The sequence below is a fragment of the Tamandua tetradactyla genome, chromosome 22 (genome assembly GCF_023851605.1).
Source record: "Tamandua tetradactyla isolate mTamTet1 chromosome 22, mTamTet1.pri, whole genome shotgun sequence".
Classification (NCBI taxonomy): domain Eukaryota; kingdom Metazoa; phylum Chordata; class Mammalia; order Pilosa; family Myrmecophagidae; genus Tamandua; species Tamandua tetradactyla.
In genome coordinates, this window is record NC_135348.1 from 23899890 (window position 1) to 23913260 (window position 13371).

At 34.8% G+C, this 13371-nt stretch overlaps 1 protein-coding gene and 1 long non-coding RNA gene across 4 annotated transcripts in view; one reads left to right on the forward strand and one right to left on the reverse strand.

Annotated features, from left to right (window-relative positions):
- The window catches only part of GYPA (glycophorin A (MNS blood group)), a 28704-nt gene extending 18035 nt beyond the window's left edge, over positions 1 to 10669 (forward strand). For both annotated transcript variants that reach the window (XM_077139586.1, XM_077139587.1), the window contains 4 exons: positions 1785 to 1823; positions 5837 to 5922; positions 7603 to 7681; positions 10189 to 10669. In XM_077139586.1, coding sequence (XP_076995701.1) covers positions 1785 to 1823; positions 5837 to 5922; positions 7603 to 7681; positions 10189 to 10202 — 218 coding nt within the window. In that variant the 3' untranslated portion in view covers positions 10203 to 10669. The remainder of the gene's footprint in view (positions 1 to 1784; positions 1824 to 5836; positions 5923 to 7602; positions 7682 to 10188) is intronic.
- Positions 1 to 13371, reverse strand: part of LOC143666075 (uncharacterized) — a 60822-nt gene that overhangs the window by 3479 nt on the left and 43972 nt on the right. The gene's annotated exons all lie outside the window — the stretch shown is intronic.

The following is a 13371-nucleotide window of genomic DNA, read 5'->3' on the forward strand; positions in this document are numbered from 1 at the left end:
TGTTTCTGTGCATATTTATACATGTTTATATGCAATGACCCCAAATTTAGGTATAATAGCTAAAACTTACAATGCTGTAGACCAAAACGTTTGAAGTGTTTACCGACGGGTGGTTTGATTATTGATGATTTCTATATTATTCTTGCATTTCCCAAATTTTCTTCACTGAATCTAGATTGCATTTGTAATTTTAGAAATTGTGTTCTTTTGAAAAATAGTTAACAATGTATTTAATGAGATTTTATAAGGGCAGATGAGAACGCGTTTTCTGTTCTTTATGTCTGTGTGCATGAATGTTGATCCTAAAGAATAACCAGGACCTGAAGTTAATTACATCACTTGGTTCCCTGGGTCCTCAGCTTATCATCTCAGGCTGGAGTCAGCATTTCCTACAGGCAGCACTCACTAGCTCTCGGGTTACTTTTCTAGGGACAAGAAAGGAACTTTACAAGGGTTGACTGAAAGTAAAAAGGGACCAAGTCTTACAGAGGAGAATGCAGGTTTAAAATAAAGCCAGAGAAAAGACTTTAAGTGGCTAAGAGTTTGTAAATTAATAGATACATTGAGGAAATTTTCTGAGATAAATAGAAGAAATAAATTGTAAGGAGGACAATTAGGCTTGAAACTAATTATAAGCTTCTGGGTCCAACTAAGCAATCTAATTTTCCAAGTGACTTCAATGTAATGCCAACATGATGGTGTTGAACTGGACAGCACTCAAGGGTAGACCAGAGACGCACACAGTGCTGGACATTGTAAGACACAAATAATGGCTAACATGGTGAAGCACTGCCATGTTCTCATGTGTTATTTAATTTTATCTTTGCAATAACCCAAAGAGATAGGTATTGTACTTTTCATTTTGCCCAAAAGGATTCTAAGCACAGTGACATTAAGTAACTTGTTTAAGGAGACACAATTCATCAGAGCAAAACTCATCATGGAAGCTTCCATGGTTTATACCAACGCCCTTACTCTAACCACATGTATTACCAGAAAGAAAGAGAAAACAAGCTGGTAACCTTTATACAAAACGTCAAAAGAGTGACACAAAATGTCACCAAGTCCTTGACTATGCGACACAATATAATGTGATATGTATAGAAATTGGATTCCGAAAAAAATCTGTGGACTCTAGGGTAAGAGGACTTTATGATGACAATGGCACATGGACACAGAGGAGATAGAAATGTCAGATGTGGACTGATAAGGGGGACGTTAACTTTGGCAGAGCACTAAGGAAACCATACTAGAAACTGCTGGAGACCAGGAAACCAGCGGCACTGTTGGCAAAAACTCAGATGAGATCTGACCCAATAACAATTTGGACTTATTTGGATCAGACAGTGTCTGTGAGATAAATCTGGAAAATTGATAGCAACATAACTCCTTTGTGGGTTGTACTGAAGTCTGTGTGATATGATGCTCCAGGTATCTCCTTTTTTTCTCACCATTTTTCCACACTGCTTCTCATGAAAGTAGGTAGGTCCTTCTTCCAATACCTTCTCATTCCCTTTCTCTCACTTAATGAGGTGGTTCACTAATTTTTGACTCATGAATATTTGTTGAGTATTTGAAAGTAGGTACTGGAATTATTGAAGGTAAGTCTATATATCACCTCATAAATACTATTAGCTAACTCTTGAAATTTGATTTAAAATAAAAACTAAAACATGGTTAAGTAAAGAAACCCACTAAGCAATATAATTCCAAATATGTTCTATTTTTGTCTTTTTTAGACATGCCCTTTTTTCTGACTTAATTTTGAAATTTTGTCTTTTTAGAACAACCGACACAGAAGGCCCACCTTTTCTCAGAGCCAGGTATGTTAATATTTGACACAGAATGACAATCGTTCCATTTTAAATTATGTACTGCTAATGTCAAAAAGACAAGAAGTATCAGTTATGTTGTTAGCTTTAGTTGCACAAAATTGTAAAGGCAAACTAAATATGCCCTTTTTAAAATTAAAATAGGTATTTATTATATTCTTGAACACTTTCGAAAATAGCAATACATAATTCAACAATAATGGTTTTTTAATTAATTTAAAAAAAGAAAAGAAATTAACACAACATTTAGAAATCATTCCATTCTACATATGCAATCAGTAATTCTTAATATCATCACATAGATGTATGATCATCATTTCTTAGTACATTTGCATTGATTTAGGAAAAGAACTAGCAAAACAACAGAAAAAGATATAGAATGTTAATATAGAGAAAATAATAAAAATAAAAAATAAAAATATATATATATAAAAAAGGAAAAAGAAAAAAACAAAAGACACAAACAAACAAAAAAAAACTATAGCTCAGATGCAGCTTCATTCAGTGTTTTAACATAATTACATTACAATTAGGTAGTATTGTGCTGTCCATTTCTGAGTTTTTGTATCTAGTCCTGTTGCACAGTCTGTATCCCTTCAGCTCCAGTTACCCATTATCTTACCCTGTTTCTAACTCCTGCTGGTCTCGGTTACCAATGACATATTCCAAGTTTATTCTCGAATGTTGGTTCACATCAGTGGGACCATACAGTATTTGTCCTTTAGTTTTTGGCTAGACTGACTCAGCATAATGTTCTCTAGGTCCATCCATGTTATTACATGCTTCATAAGTTTATCCTGCCTTAAAGCTGCATAATATTCCATCATATGTATATACCACAGTTTGTTTAGCCACTCGTCTGTTGATGAACATTTTGGCTGTTTCCATCTCTTTGCAAGTGTAAATAATGCTGCTATAAACATTGGTGTGCAAATGTCCGTTTGTGTCTTTGCCCTTAAGTCCTTTGAGTAGATACCTAGCAATGGTATTGCTGGGTTGTATGGCAATTCTATATTCAGTTTTTTGAGGAACCGCCAAACTGCCTTCTACAGTGGTTGCACCATTTGACATTCCCACCAACAGTGGATAAGTGTGTCTCTTTCTCCGCATCCTCTCCAGCACTTGTCATTTTCTGTTTTGTTGATAATGGCCATTCTGGTGGGTGTGAGATGATATCTCACTGTGGTTTTGATTTGCATTTCTCTAATGGCCAGGGACATTGAGCATCTCTTCATGTGCCTTTTGGCCATTTGTATTTCCTCTTCTGAGAGGTGTCTGTTCAAGTCTTTTTCCCATTTTGTAATTGGGTTGGCTGTCTTTTTGTTGTTGAGTTGAACAATCTCTTTATAGATTCTGGATACTGGACCTTTATCTGATATGTCATTTCCAAATATTGTCTCCCATTGTGTAGGCTCTCTTTCTACTTTCTTGATGGAGTTCTTTGATGCACAAAAGTGTTTGATTTTGAGGAGCTCCCATTTATTTCTTTCTTTCTTCAGCGCTCTTGCTTTAGGTTTAAGGTCCATAAAGCCGCCTCCAATTGTAAGTTTCATAAGATACCTCCCTACATTTTCCTCTAACTGTTTTATGGTTTTAGACCTAATGTTTAGATCTTTGATTCATTTTGAGTTAACTTTTGTATAGGGTGTGAGATACGGGTCCTCTTTCATTCTTTTGCATATGGATATCCAGTTCTCTAGGCACCATTTATTGAAGAGACTGTTCTGTCCCAGGTGAGTTGGCTTGACTGCCTTATCAAAGATCAAATGTCCATAGATGAGAGGGTCTATATCTGAGCACTCTATTTGATTCCATTGGTCGATATATCTATCTTTATGCCAATACCATGCTGTTTTGACCACTGTGACTTCATAATATGCCTTAAAGTCAGGCAGCGTGAGACCTCCAGCTTCGTTTTTTTTCCTCAAGATATTTTTAGCAATTCGGGGCACCCTGCCCTTCCAGATAAATTTGATTATTGGTTTTTCTATTTCTGAAAAATAAGTTGTTGGGATTTTGATTGGTATTGCATTGAATCTGTAAATCAATTTAGGTAGGATTGACATCTTAACTATATTTAGTCTTCCAATCCGTGAACATGGTATGCCCTTCCATCTATTTAGGTCTTCTGTGATTTCTTTTAACAGTTTTTTGTATTTTTCTTTGTATAGGTCTTTTGTCTCTTTAGTTAAATTTATTCCTAGGTATTTTATTATTTTAGTTGCAATTGTAAATGGAATTCGTTTCTTGATTTCCCCCTCAGCTTGTTCATTGCTCGTGTATAGAAATGCTACAGATTTTTGAATGTTGATCTTGTAACCTGCTACTTTGCTGTACTCATTTATTAGCTCTAGTAGTTTTGTTGTGGATTTTTCCGGGTTTTTGACGTATAGTATCATATCGTCTGCAAACAGTGATAGTTTTACTTCTTCCTTTCCAATTTTGATGCCTTGTATTTCTTTTTCTTGTCTAATTGCTCTGGCTAGAACCTCCAACACGATGTTGAATAATAGTGGTGATAATGGACATCCTTGTCTTGTTCCTGATCTTAGGGGGAAAGTTTTCAATTTTTCCCCATTGAGGATGATATTAGCTGTGGGTTTTTCATATATTCCCTCTATCATTTTAAGGAAGTTCCCTTGTATTCCTATCTTTTGAAGTGTTTCCAACAGGAAAGGATGTTGAATCTTGTCAAATGCCTTCTCTGCATCAATTGAGATGATCATGTGATTTTTCTGCTTTGATTTGTTGATATGGTATATTACATTAATTGACTTTCTTATGTTGAACCATCCTTGCATGCCTGGGATGAATCCTACTTGGTCATGATGTATAATTCTTTTAATGTGTTGTTGGATTCGATTTGCTAGAATTTTGTTGAACAATAATGTTTTTAAGTGAGATTTTTAGCCTTCAAACCAACTGTGAGTACTTGAGAAAAGTCTCTTACAAGCTTATAAAGCAACTGAACTCTCCTGTTCAATTGAAAAGAAAGCAAGGGGCTTAATATCATGCAATTAACAGGTATCAAGAATAAATACAGATCATACACATCTCAATCCTGATTTATTTTTGGCCCTGCATTACCTCTTTGGGATTATCTTTACAACCTGCTATAGTCAGTGACTGTCACTAGACTTGGCTCTAGTTGACTGATGAGCTCAGGACAGGAAGGCTGGACAGACAATACCAATGAAAAGAAAAGCTTACCTTATCAGTAACAGGGCTTTTAAATATAGAATAACCAAACAAATGTGTCAATTTACCTGTGTATCTAGACTTCAGTTCTATTTACTTCACTGGAAGCACTGAACATATGTTTTATGATATGCAGAAATGCCTCTAACTTAATTGATTAAACGTTCTGTTTCATTTCCAACATACAAAAGATTTGAAAAACATTTTTAGTGACTATTCTATAAAATATACGCTAGGATACGGTGGAAAGAGCACAAGCTCAGAATATAGGTGACCCGGATGATGTCTGTGATTCTGCTTTTTAACTAGTTTTGTGATGTGAGCCAAGAAACTTAAATTGCCTTCTTTTCCTCATTTGTAAAACTTTATGTTTATTCCAGTTTCTTTCCGAACTGGAATTGTTAGATTCCATGATCTACCAATACCATTTTATACATTAAAGCATTATTTCCTCTCTCACAATTTTAAAAATATGGCCTTGTACAAAAGTCTTAACCATTCAAAGTTTCAGGTTTCTACATGGTTACTGTGAAAAACTCAATTTTTGAAGTGATGAAGTATACAGCATTTACATTCATAAAAAAGAAAGGTGAAGGGTGGGCCATGGTGGCTAAGCAGGTAAGAATGCTTGCCTGCCATGCCCGAGGACCCGGGTTTGATTCCCGGTGCCTGCCCTTGTTAAAAAAAAAAAAAAGGAAGGTGGCATTACTCTGATTTCACTTGTTTACATGTGGTTTTTCTTTTTGATTGAGAGTGGTAATTTATTTCACATTTTTACAATTTTCTTCTTTCTTTTTCTCCCAAAGTGATAACAGTCATTATTTTGGCTGTGATGGCTGGTATCATTGGAATTATCCTCTTTATTGCTTTCTTTGTTGGCCGACTGAGAAAGGTAAGAAGACAGCTTTAAATTTTGCTCCAAATATTGGTGCGGATTTATTCCTCTGAGTTCAATTAAGCTCAAGGAGAATTAAAACTACATAAAACTCCATCTTTTCCACTGACCATAGAGGAGCCACTGAGTTACTATACTGATTTTTTTTGCTTTTTGCATTTACCCAATGTAAGCAAACCCCAAATATAAAACTATATCCCATTTTCACAAAGAAAGATCATGCAAAGTTTTTGTCTAACTTCATTTAATATATACTTAGATGAAATGGTCACATTTCTACTTCCACTGTTTACTTTGTTAATTTGTGCATAAAAATATTTAATATAACATAATATGTTTATATATGTTTACAACTTTTGCTTTATTCCAGTCTCACATTTCTTTTTTTATTAATTAAAAAAAATTAACAAAACATTTAGAAATCATTCCATTCTACATGTACAATCAGTAATTCTTAATATCATCACATAGTTGCATAATCATTTCTTAGTACATTTGCATCAATTTAGGAAAAGAAATAAAAAGACAACAGAATAAGAATTAAAACGATAATAGAGAGAAAAAAAAAACCTATACCTCACATGCAGCTTCATTCAATGTTTTAACATAATTGCATTACAATTAGGTAGTATTGTGCTGTCCATTTCTGAGTTTTTATATCCAGTCCTGTTGCACAGTCTTTATCCCTTCAGCTCCAATTACCCCTTCTCTCTTTTTTTTTTTTTTTAATTAACGGAAAAAAAGAAATTAACCCAACATTTAGAAATCATACCATTCTACATATGCAATCAATAATTCTTAAGTCTCACATTTCTTGAAACAAATATTTGAACTTTGCCTATGCATTTTCAGCATCAGTAATTTTTTTCATTACTAAAGCTATGTTTAAATACATATATCATAGCCTCCAGAGCATGCAAACCTTATATAGTTTCTGTTAAGTTGTTTAAGGTACAACATTTGTATATGGATTTATGATACTTTCACAATTTCAGATCATATACATCTAGTCAAAAAACTTTGGTACAGATGGGTTTTCATTCATCCTCTATTCTAGATCTCTCTTTGTAATCTCTATGCCATCCCAAAATATATTGTTTTTAAGAGACTTATTTAGAGTTAATGACTCTGAATGGTGGGGACAGAACAACAAAAGACTCCTCTTGTCTGAAGTATAAATGTTGGGGAAAAAAATCATCTCTTTGTGTTTGGGGATATATGGCAAACTGAGTTACCTTCTATCTTGACCAATGCTCACAAACTTGAAAAGGTCAAAGAAATACACATTTGACAAAATTCAGAGAACATTTCCTATGTAAATAGAAAAAATTGATATTGGTCTACATGACAGAACTTTTACCCTTTTTTTCCCCCTATTTTAACTATGCATCCCATTTTACTTCTAAATGTATCAGAAGTCAATTTTGAAGCCATAATTCACCTGTTGAAACACAAAATGCTGTTTAGAAATAACAAATACAAGTTTAAGTCAACATTTGCTTTATGAAATAGTGATTTCTTCCCCCCCCCCCCCGGAATAAATACTTTGCAATGTGAATTGTAACCAAATGAAAAATATTTAGCAAAAAGAAAATTTTCATCAGTCGTTTTCCTTTATAGTGCCTTATAAGCTTTAGAAAATTATGACATTTATATTCTTCTGCTTTTTAATCATAGAAAAGTACTTTCGATGAACAATTTTCACCTTCACATGACACAGGCCTTCCTGAAAATTACATTGAAACAGCAAATCCAGGTTGGTACTAATTTCTTGTTGCCTTTTACCATTTTGGAAGAGAAATAAAGTAATGAGTTACTTCTTTCTGAGTTTGAGTAGGGGAAAGTAGGCATGCATACCGAATTAGGATTCATTTATGTTCCACGTCATCAATGCTAAACTTCATAATATATGTATGTTTAGTATGAGCATTTGCCTGCAGCATAGTAAAATTCTCCCTTAGGTATAAAGTGTCTTTAAAAAAAAAAAGGACAAGCAAATTCTATAAGTAAAAGAGAAAATCAAGTTCTTCTTTACACTTATTCTTCTCCCTGTAACATTATGTTTTAGGAGACAATACAGTGGGAATAGTTTAAGAGTCCTGGATCTGGAGCCAGACCTGGATTTGAACCCTACACTTATGAGTTGTATAACCTTGAGCAAACTACTAAACTCATTTAAAATGGAGAAAATGATACTGTCAATTTCAAAGAGCTTCATGAGGATTAAATGAAGTACAACAGGCTAAAGCATTTGGCACAGTCCTTGGCGGCAGTAAGTGCCAGGCCTGACACTGTTCTTTTTGGATATCTGCCCAAACAGACATTAGCTGGGTTTTGCTTCAGTCAAAGTTTAATAAGAACTATATACTCAATTAGTAAAGTTATGTCAGGGGTCATACTAAATGCAATTGGCTAGGTATTTAAACAAAATTGGAAGGCACATGCTAGAAGCTGCAGCTACTGCTTAGCTCTTCTATATTGCTTGCTTGCTTGTATAGATGCTCCCGACATTATTAGATTTTACTTCCTTTTTTCCCTCAAGAGTATACTAAAATCCAGATTTTCTAAATGCAAAAATTTTCCACTTCTTAAGGTTGGTCACAAGCCCTCCTTTAAGATAACAACAACAAGGCAGGCTGCAGTGGCTCATCAGGCAGCGTTCCGGCTGTGACTTATTTTTTTATTTTATCTACATTCTGCCTTTTCTCAAAAAAGTGTCTTGATGCGGTTTTTTATATGGATCAATTACAACCAAAGACTAAGTCTTTGTTACCTAAATACCTGTCTCTTTTTGCTACTCATTTATTCTGGTGACAAAGTTAATGTTTAGAATTTCCTCTATCATTTTTTTTTCATAGAACCTTGAACCTCTCTCTGGAGTAACACACAAAAGTTTGGGACAATTTAATCCACCACTGTGCATCAAAATATCCTTGTAAGATTAGTTCAATTAGGTACCACGAACATTTATGGAATGCCTACTGTGGACTGGGCCCTGTACCTGCCATTAAATATATTGAGTCAATGCTTTTGAGAATCTGAGAGTCTAGTAGGAGACACAGATAAAAAGTGGTCCTTGCAGTGAGCAAGTTTTAAGGGAACAGAGCTGTTACGCACCTGAGAGAAATGACCATTATCCACATTAGCAGGATAATGCTTTGGTTCCTTGTTCATTTCTCAAGTACATACGAAAACAGGGGAAGGTCAGATGAAACAAAGTTCAGGTTCATTTCATTTCCCCGTATTTGTGCAAATTAAGTTATTAAGTGTATTTTAGCAAGTTAGTGAGATGGGATTAGAAAAACTGATTCAACTGCACAGGAAACATAAGACGATACATAAGATTATTAAAAATGCGTTTTAAAAAATGCATCTGTCCCATTTTTATAGAATACCATTCTAAAGTAATTTACAAACCAATGGCATTAAGAGATTAGATTGATTCTATTATCTCAACAAGACCTAGAATGTTAAAAAATAATTAACATACACAGTCCCTTAACTTCCTTGAATTTGCACATAACTTATGCTTGAGAATAAGTAAACCTGGGTCAGCTGTCCAGTGTGGTGGCCACACATGACTCTGCCAGCCCATTTCTTACAGGACGCTGTTACAGGTACACGTGCCCAGTGAAAGTCAAATAGAAAAAACACTGAAAATGCCCTTTTTCCTTAAGAGGAGAGTTCTTCCCGTGCCTTTCGTGTCCTCTTTGGGAGCAGTGTAAATCCATACTTCCAAACAAGAAAGCGGGGGAATCAGGTTTGATGGGGGAAAATAGCCCATTGCCCTTCATTTACACACTAGAATCAGAGCGGTATTTAGCTGTAAAAGATTCTGTGCAGATTTCTCCTTGTTTATGTCCAAGAAAAGAAGTTATCCCTAAAGAGTTATCGCAGACTGCGGAGTTTGCCTTAAATTCAAACCCGCATATTTAATTCAACTTGCATATCATTTACTGCCTTCCCACTGGTTTCAGTTAGATTCTCAGCTCAGGAGAAACTAGGAACAGAGCAGTTATGCATCTTTCTTACCTAAAGTTTTTAGAACAGATTTTTTGAGAAATTCTGTACCTTTCTTTACACAAAACTCTAATAGAACTAACCTGAAAAGAGAGTCCTTCCATTTCCTAGTAATTATACTCAAGGACATCTCTCTAAGAATGCAGAATCCTGAAGTTTATTTTATACATTAATTTGCAGTTGTACTTAAATATATCTGTTTCATACTATTATTTTATGTTCTTTTCTATCATCCTTCTACAGAAAGTAATCAATGATAATTTGCTCACCAAGCTAAATTTTAGAAGAACTCGGAGAAGAGATGACTTCACAGTCAGGTGAAAAATGAACATGTAAATTGGACACTCCGCTGAGTTGTACACCAGGCTGAGTTGTACAATTTCAGGATGGAAATTTCATCAGAATGGGTTCCAGCGATTCAGTGATGGGAAGATCTCTCTGCTCATTAATGTTTCGAAATGAAAACCAAATATTTCCTTGCAAGCTTGCTTTTGTGTGTTAACACAGTTTTTATAATTCATTGATGGCATTACAATCTGATCCAACTTCAGCTGGTTCTCTCCCTACTTCTTTAAGACTGATTTGTTCTGTTGTATTGTATTTTAGTGATTATGCTCTGTCAAATGAAGAGCTTGCAATACCTAGATGAAATCTAAGCTATCCTCTCTTAATTCTAAACTTGGAGTCTATTTTCATTTTTTTAAATAAATTAAGGAACTCTGAAGTCATCATTTCTTTCATTGCTGAAGAGGCAAGGTGTGGTATTACACTAATGAGGATATTTTATTCACACTAATAAAATTTATACTTAGAAAGGCCCTAAATGTATTGTGTCATCCACACTCCCCACATGATGAATAAATTGATACAAAATTTTTTCGCATAAAAAAGTGATATGCTACATATATATATATATATATATATATATAAACAACCCATTTAAAATAAGTTGTCTGAGAGTAGAGTACTAACTTCTTGAGGACACTGGTTGATCTGTTTTGTTCTACTGGACAATTTAATTTTGTAAGTGATCAGGGTATCCTGGGAAAGCAATTAATAACTTTTCAGGAAGACTTTAGTAGCTCCATCAAGAAAACAAAATGGGCAAACTTTGGCATGCTGATGAATATTTCATAGGTCAACCTGTGTTGTCAATTAAATTTCCTAATCTAGTCGGTCTCAGTTTCTTTTTCTGTTAGTAGAACTTTGGAAATCACTGTGTATTGTCTAAAAGAAATTTTAGATATAAAAGTCTAAGGTTTTGCTACCAAACAGCGGCCATTCATTTATTTTGAAACTTAAGAAGTAATATGGGTGGGGGGGGGGGGTATAAGAGTAGTCCAGTGGTAGAATTCTCACCTGCTATGCAGGAGACCCGGGTTCAGTTCCAGGCCCATGTACTTTCCCTGCCACCCCCCCAAAAAATTCAACAAATGAGCTGCAATAACAGGATAGTCACATGGAAAAAGAATGAAATGTGAAAACTGACCATAGAGCATACAAAAAAAAGTAATATGAAAACAAGGGAGTATTTTCCTGTGAGATTCTATTTCCAATTTTACAGAAATGCTTGTGACTTTCCATTGTTGCGTGATAATTAAGTAAACAATTTATGTACATATTTGGGCCTGGCAATTTAAAAATCTGCGTATCCTTGTTCTATGAAATTGTTTTTTCATGGGCAGGCACTGGGAATCAAACCTGGGTCTCCAGCATGGCAGGTGAGAACTCTGCCTGCTGAGCCACTATGACCCTCCATCTAGTGAAGTTTTAAAATCTAAATCTTAACTTACTTGTATGTTCAGAGACTTTTTGTACTGAATTGGGTATTTAAAATAATAGCACATTTCTGTTGGTATACATTTCTAAAAAAGATAACAGTATTATTAGGTTAATTTATTTAAACTTAAAATTACCAAGAGCCAAAGTAATTTTAAATATAATTCTTTTCAATAAAAATGAAAGGTTGAACCAAGAGAGGACAGGAGACTAAACTTGTCTCTAAAGTAACTTATAAATCAAAGACAATAAAAGATTGGGATAACTGGGCCATCTTAAAAAGAACTAGAAACTTTAGGGAATAAAAAGTAAGTTGCTTTAAACTCTGAATTTTTTTTGCTGGACATTTTTGCTGGACTTCTGTCTGTGTAGTTTTCATGTTTAAGTTTAGTATTTGCCAAAAGAAAGAAATGACCTTTAATCTCTACTTCTTGTTTAAAATTAAATTAGCTTCCTGGGCCATGCACTTTCCAAACAAACAAGCAAACAAATGAAAAACCAACCAAAAACAACAAAAATATTCAACAAATCGTGCTGCAATAAGAGGATACTCACATGGAAAAAAGAATGAAATGTGAGCCCTGCCGTACAGCATACAAAAAAAAAAAAATCTAAATTAGCAAAAATCTGTAATAAAGAATTCTTATGTATGAAACCAACATGACCCCATGGACAGTTCATGTTGAGCTTCTTAAAACTGGGGTCAAGGAAACGCATAAAAGGAGTGAAGCTCATTTGAAAATTTTATTCTTCAGCCTGAACATTTGCTTGTGTAAGTGTGAGCAAAAGCCCTTTACCAGACACTGGGCTTTTGGTCTTCCAGGATTTGATTTGCTCAGTGTTCAGTAGGTATATTTTTTCCTATAACCTGAAGAGTAGGAAATACACTGGGGATTCCAAATAAAAACTGATCATTGAGGAAAGCTGTAAGCTTTAAATACTAAAATACACCATGTTAATGAAATGACTCTTTTGCATCCTATGAGGACTCCTGAGACTCAACTGCTTGAAATGTATTTCTTTATCCTAAAGAAACTGATTCTGGATTCCAGGTTCCTTAGGTTCTATTTATCTGTAAAATCTGTGTACCGTAACAGAGACCCAGGTTTTGTTTTTTATTTGACTGGATCATACAGTACCGTCTAAGCAGGCTGACTTAGATTCCTTTGCTACCAAGGAGAGCACAACCCTTAATTTAGTGTGGGAAACTACTTCCACTCACCAAATGAATATCAAGTCACTTTTTAACTTCTTTCTTTGCAACAAACATCTTATCAAATTTATCTAGGGATTGTAGACAGTATGAAGTGTCAAACTAGATTTTAGGTTTCTATTTTTTTCCCCTACTTTCCACTCCTCTCTTTTTTCTTTCAGTTGTAGATCCTCAAGTTTTATGCGGGTATATGGCTGCCTGCTAGACCCTATATTTCCCACCATCCTCTGTAGTTTAATCGGTAAAGCCTTCAGCTGATTGGATTAAACATCTCTCATTGCAAAAGAAACTCCCCTTAGTTGACTGTAGAGGTAATCAGCCCTAGATGCAATCAACTTACTTATCATTTAAGTCCATGAAATGTTCTTGCAGTAGCTCTGCTTCCTTGACCAGACAACTGGGCACCATTATCTGGCCAAGTTGACACATGAACC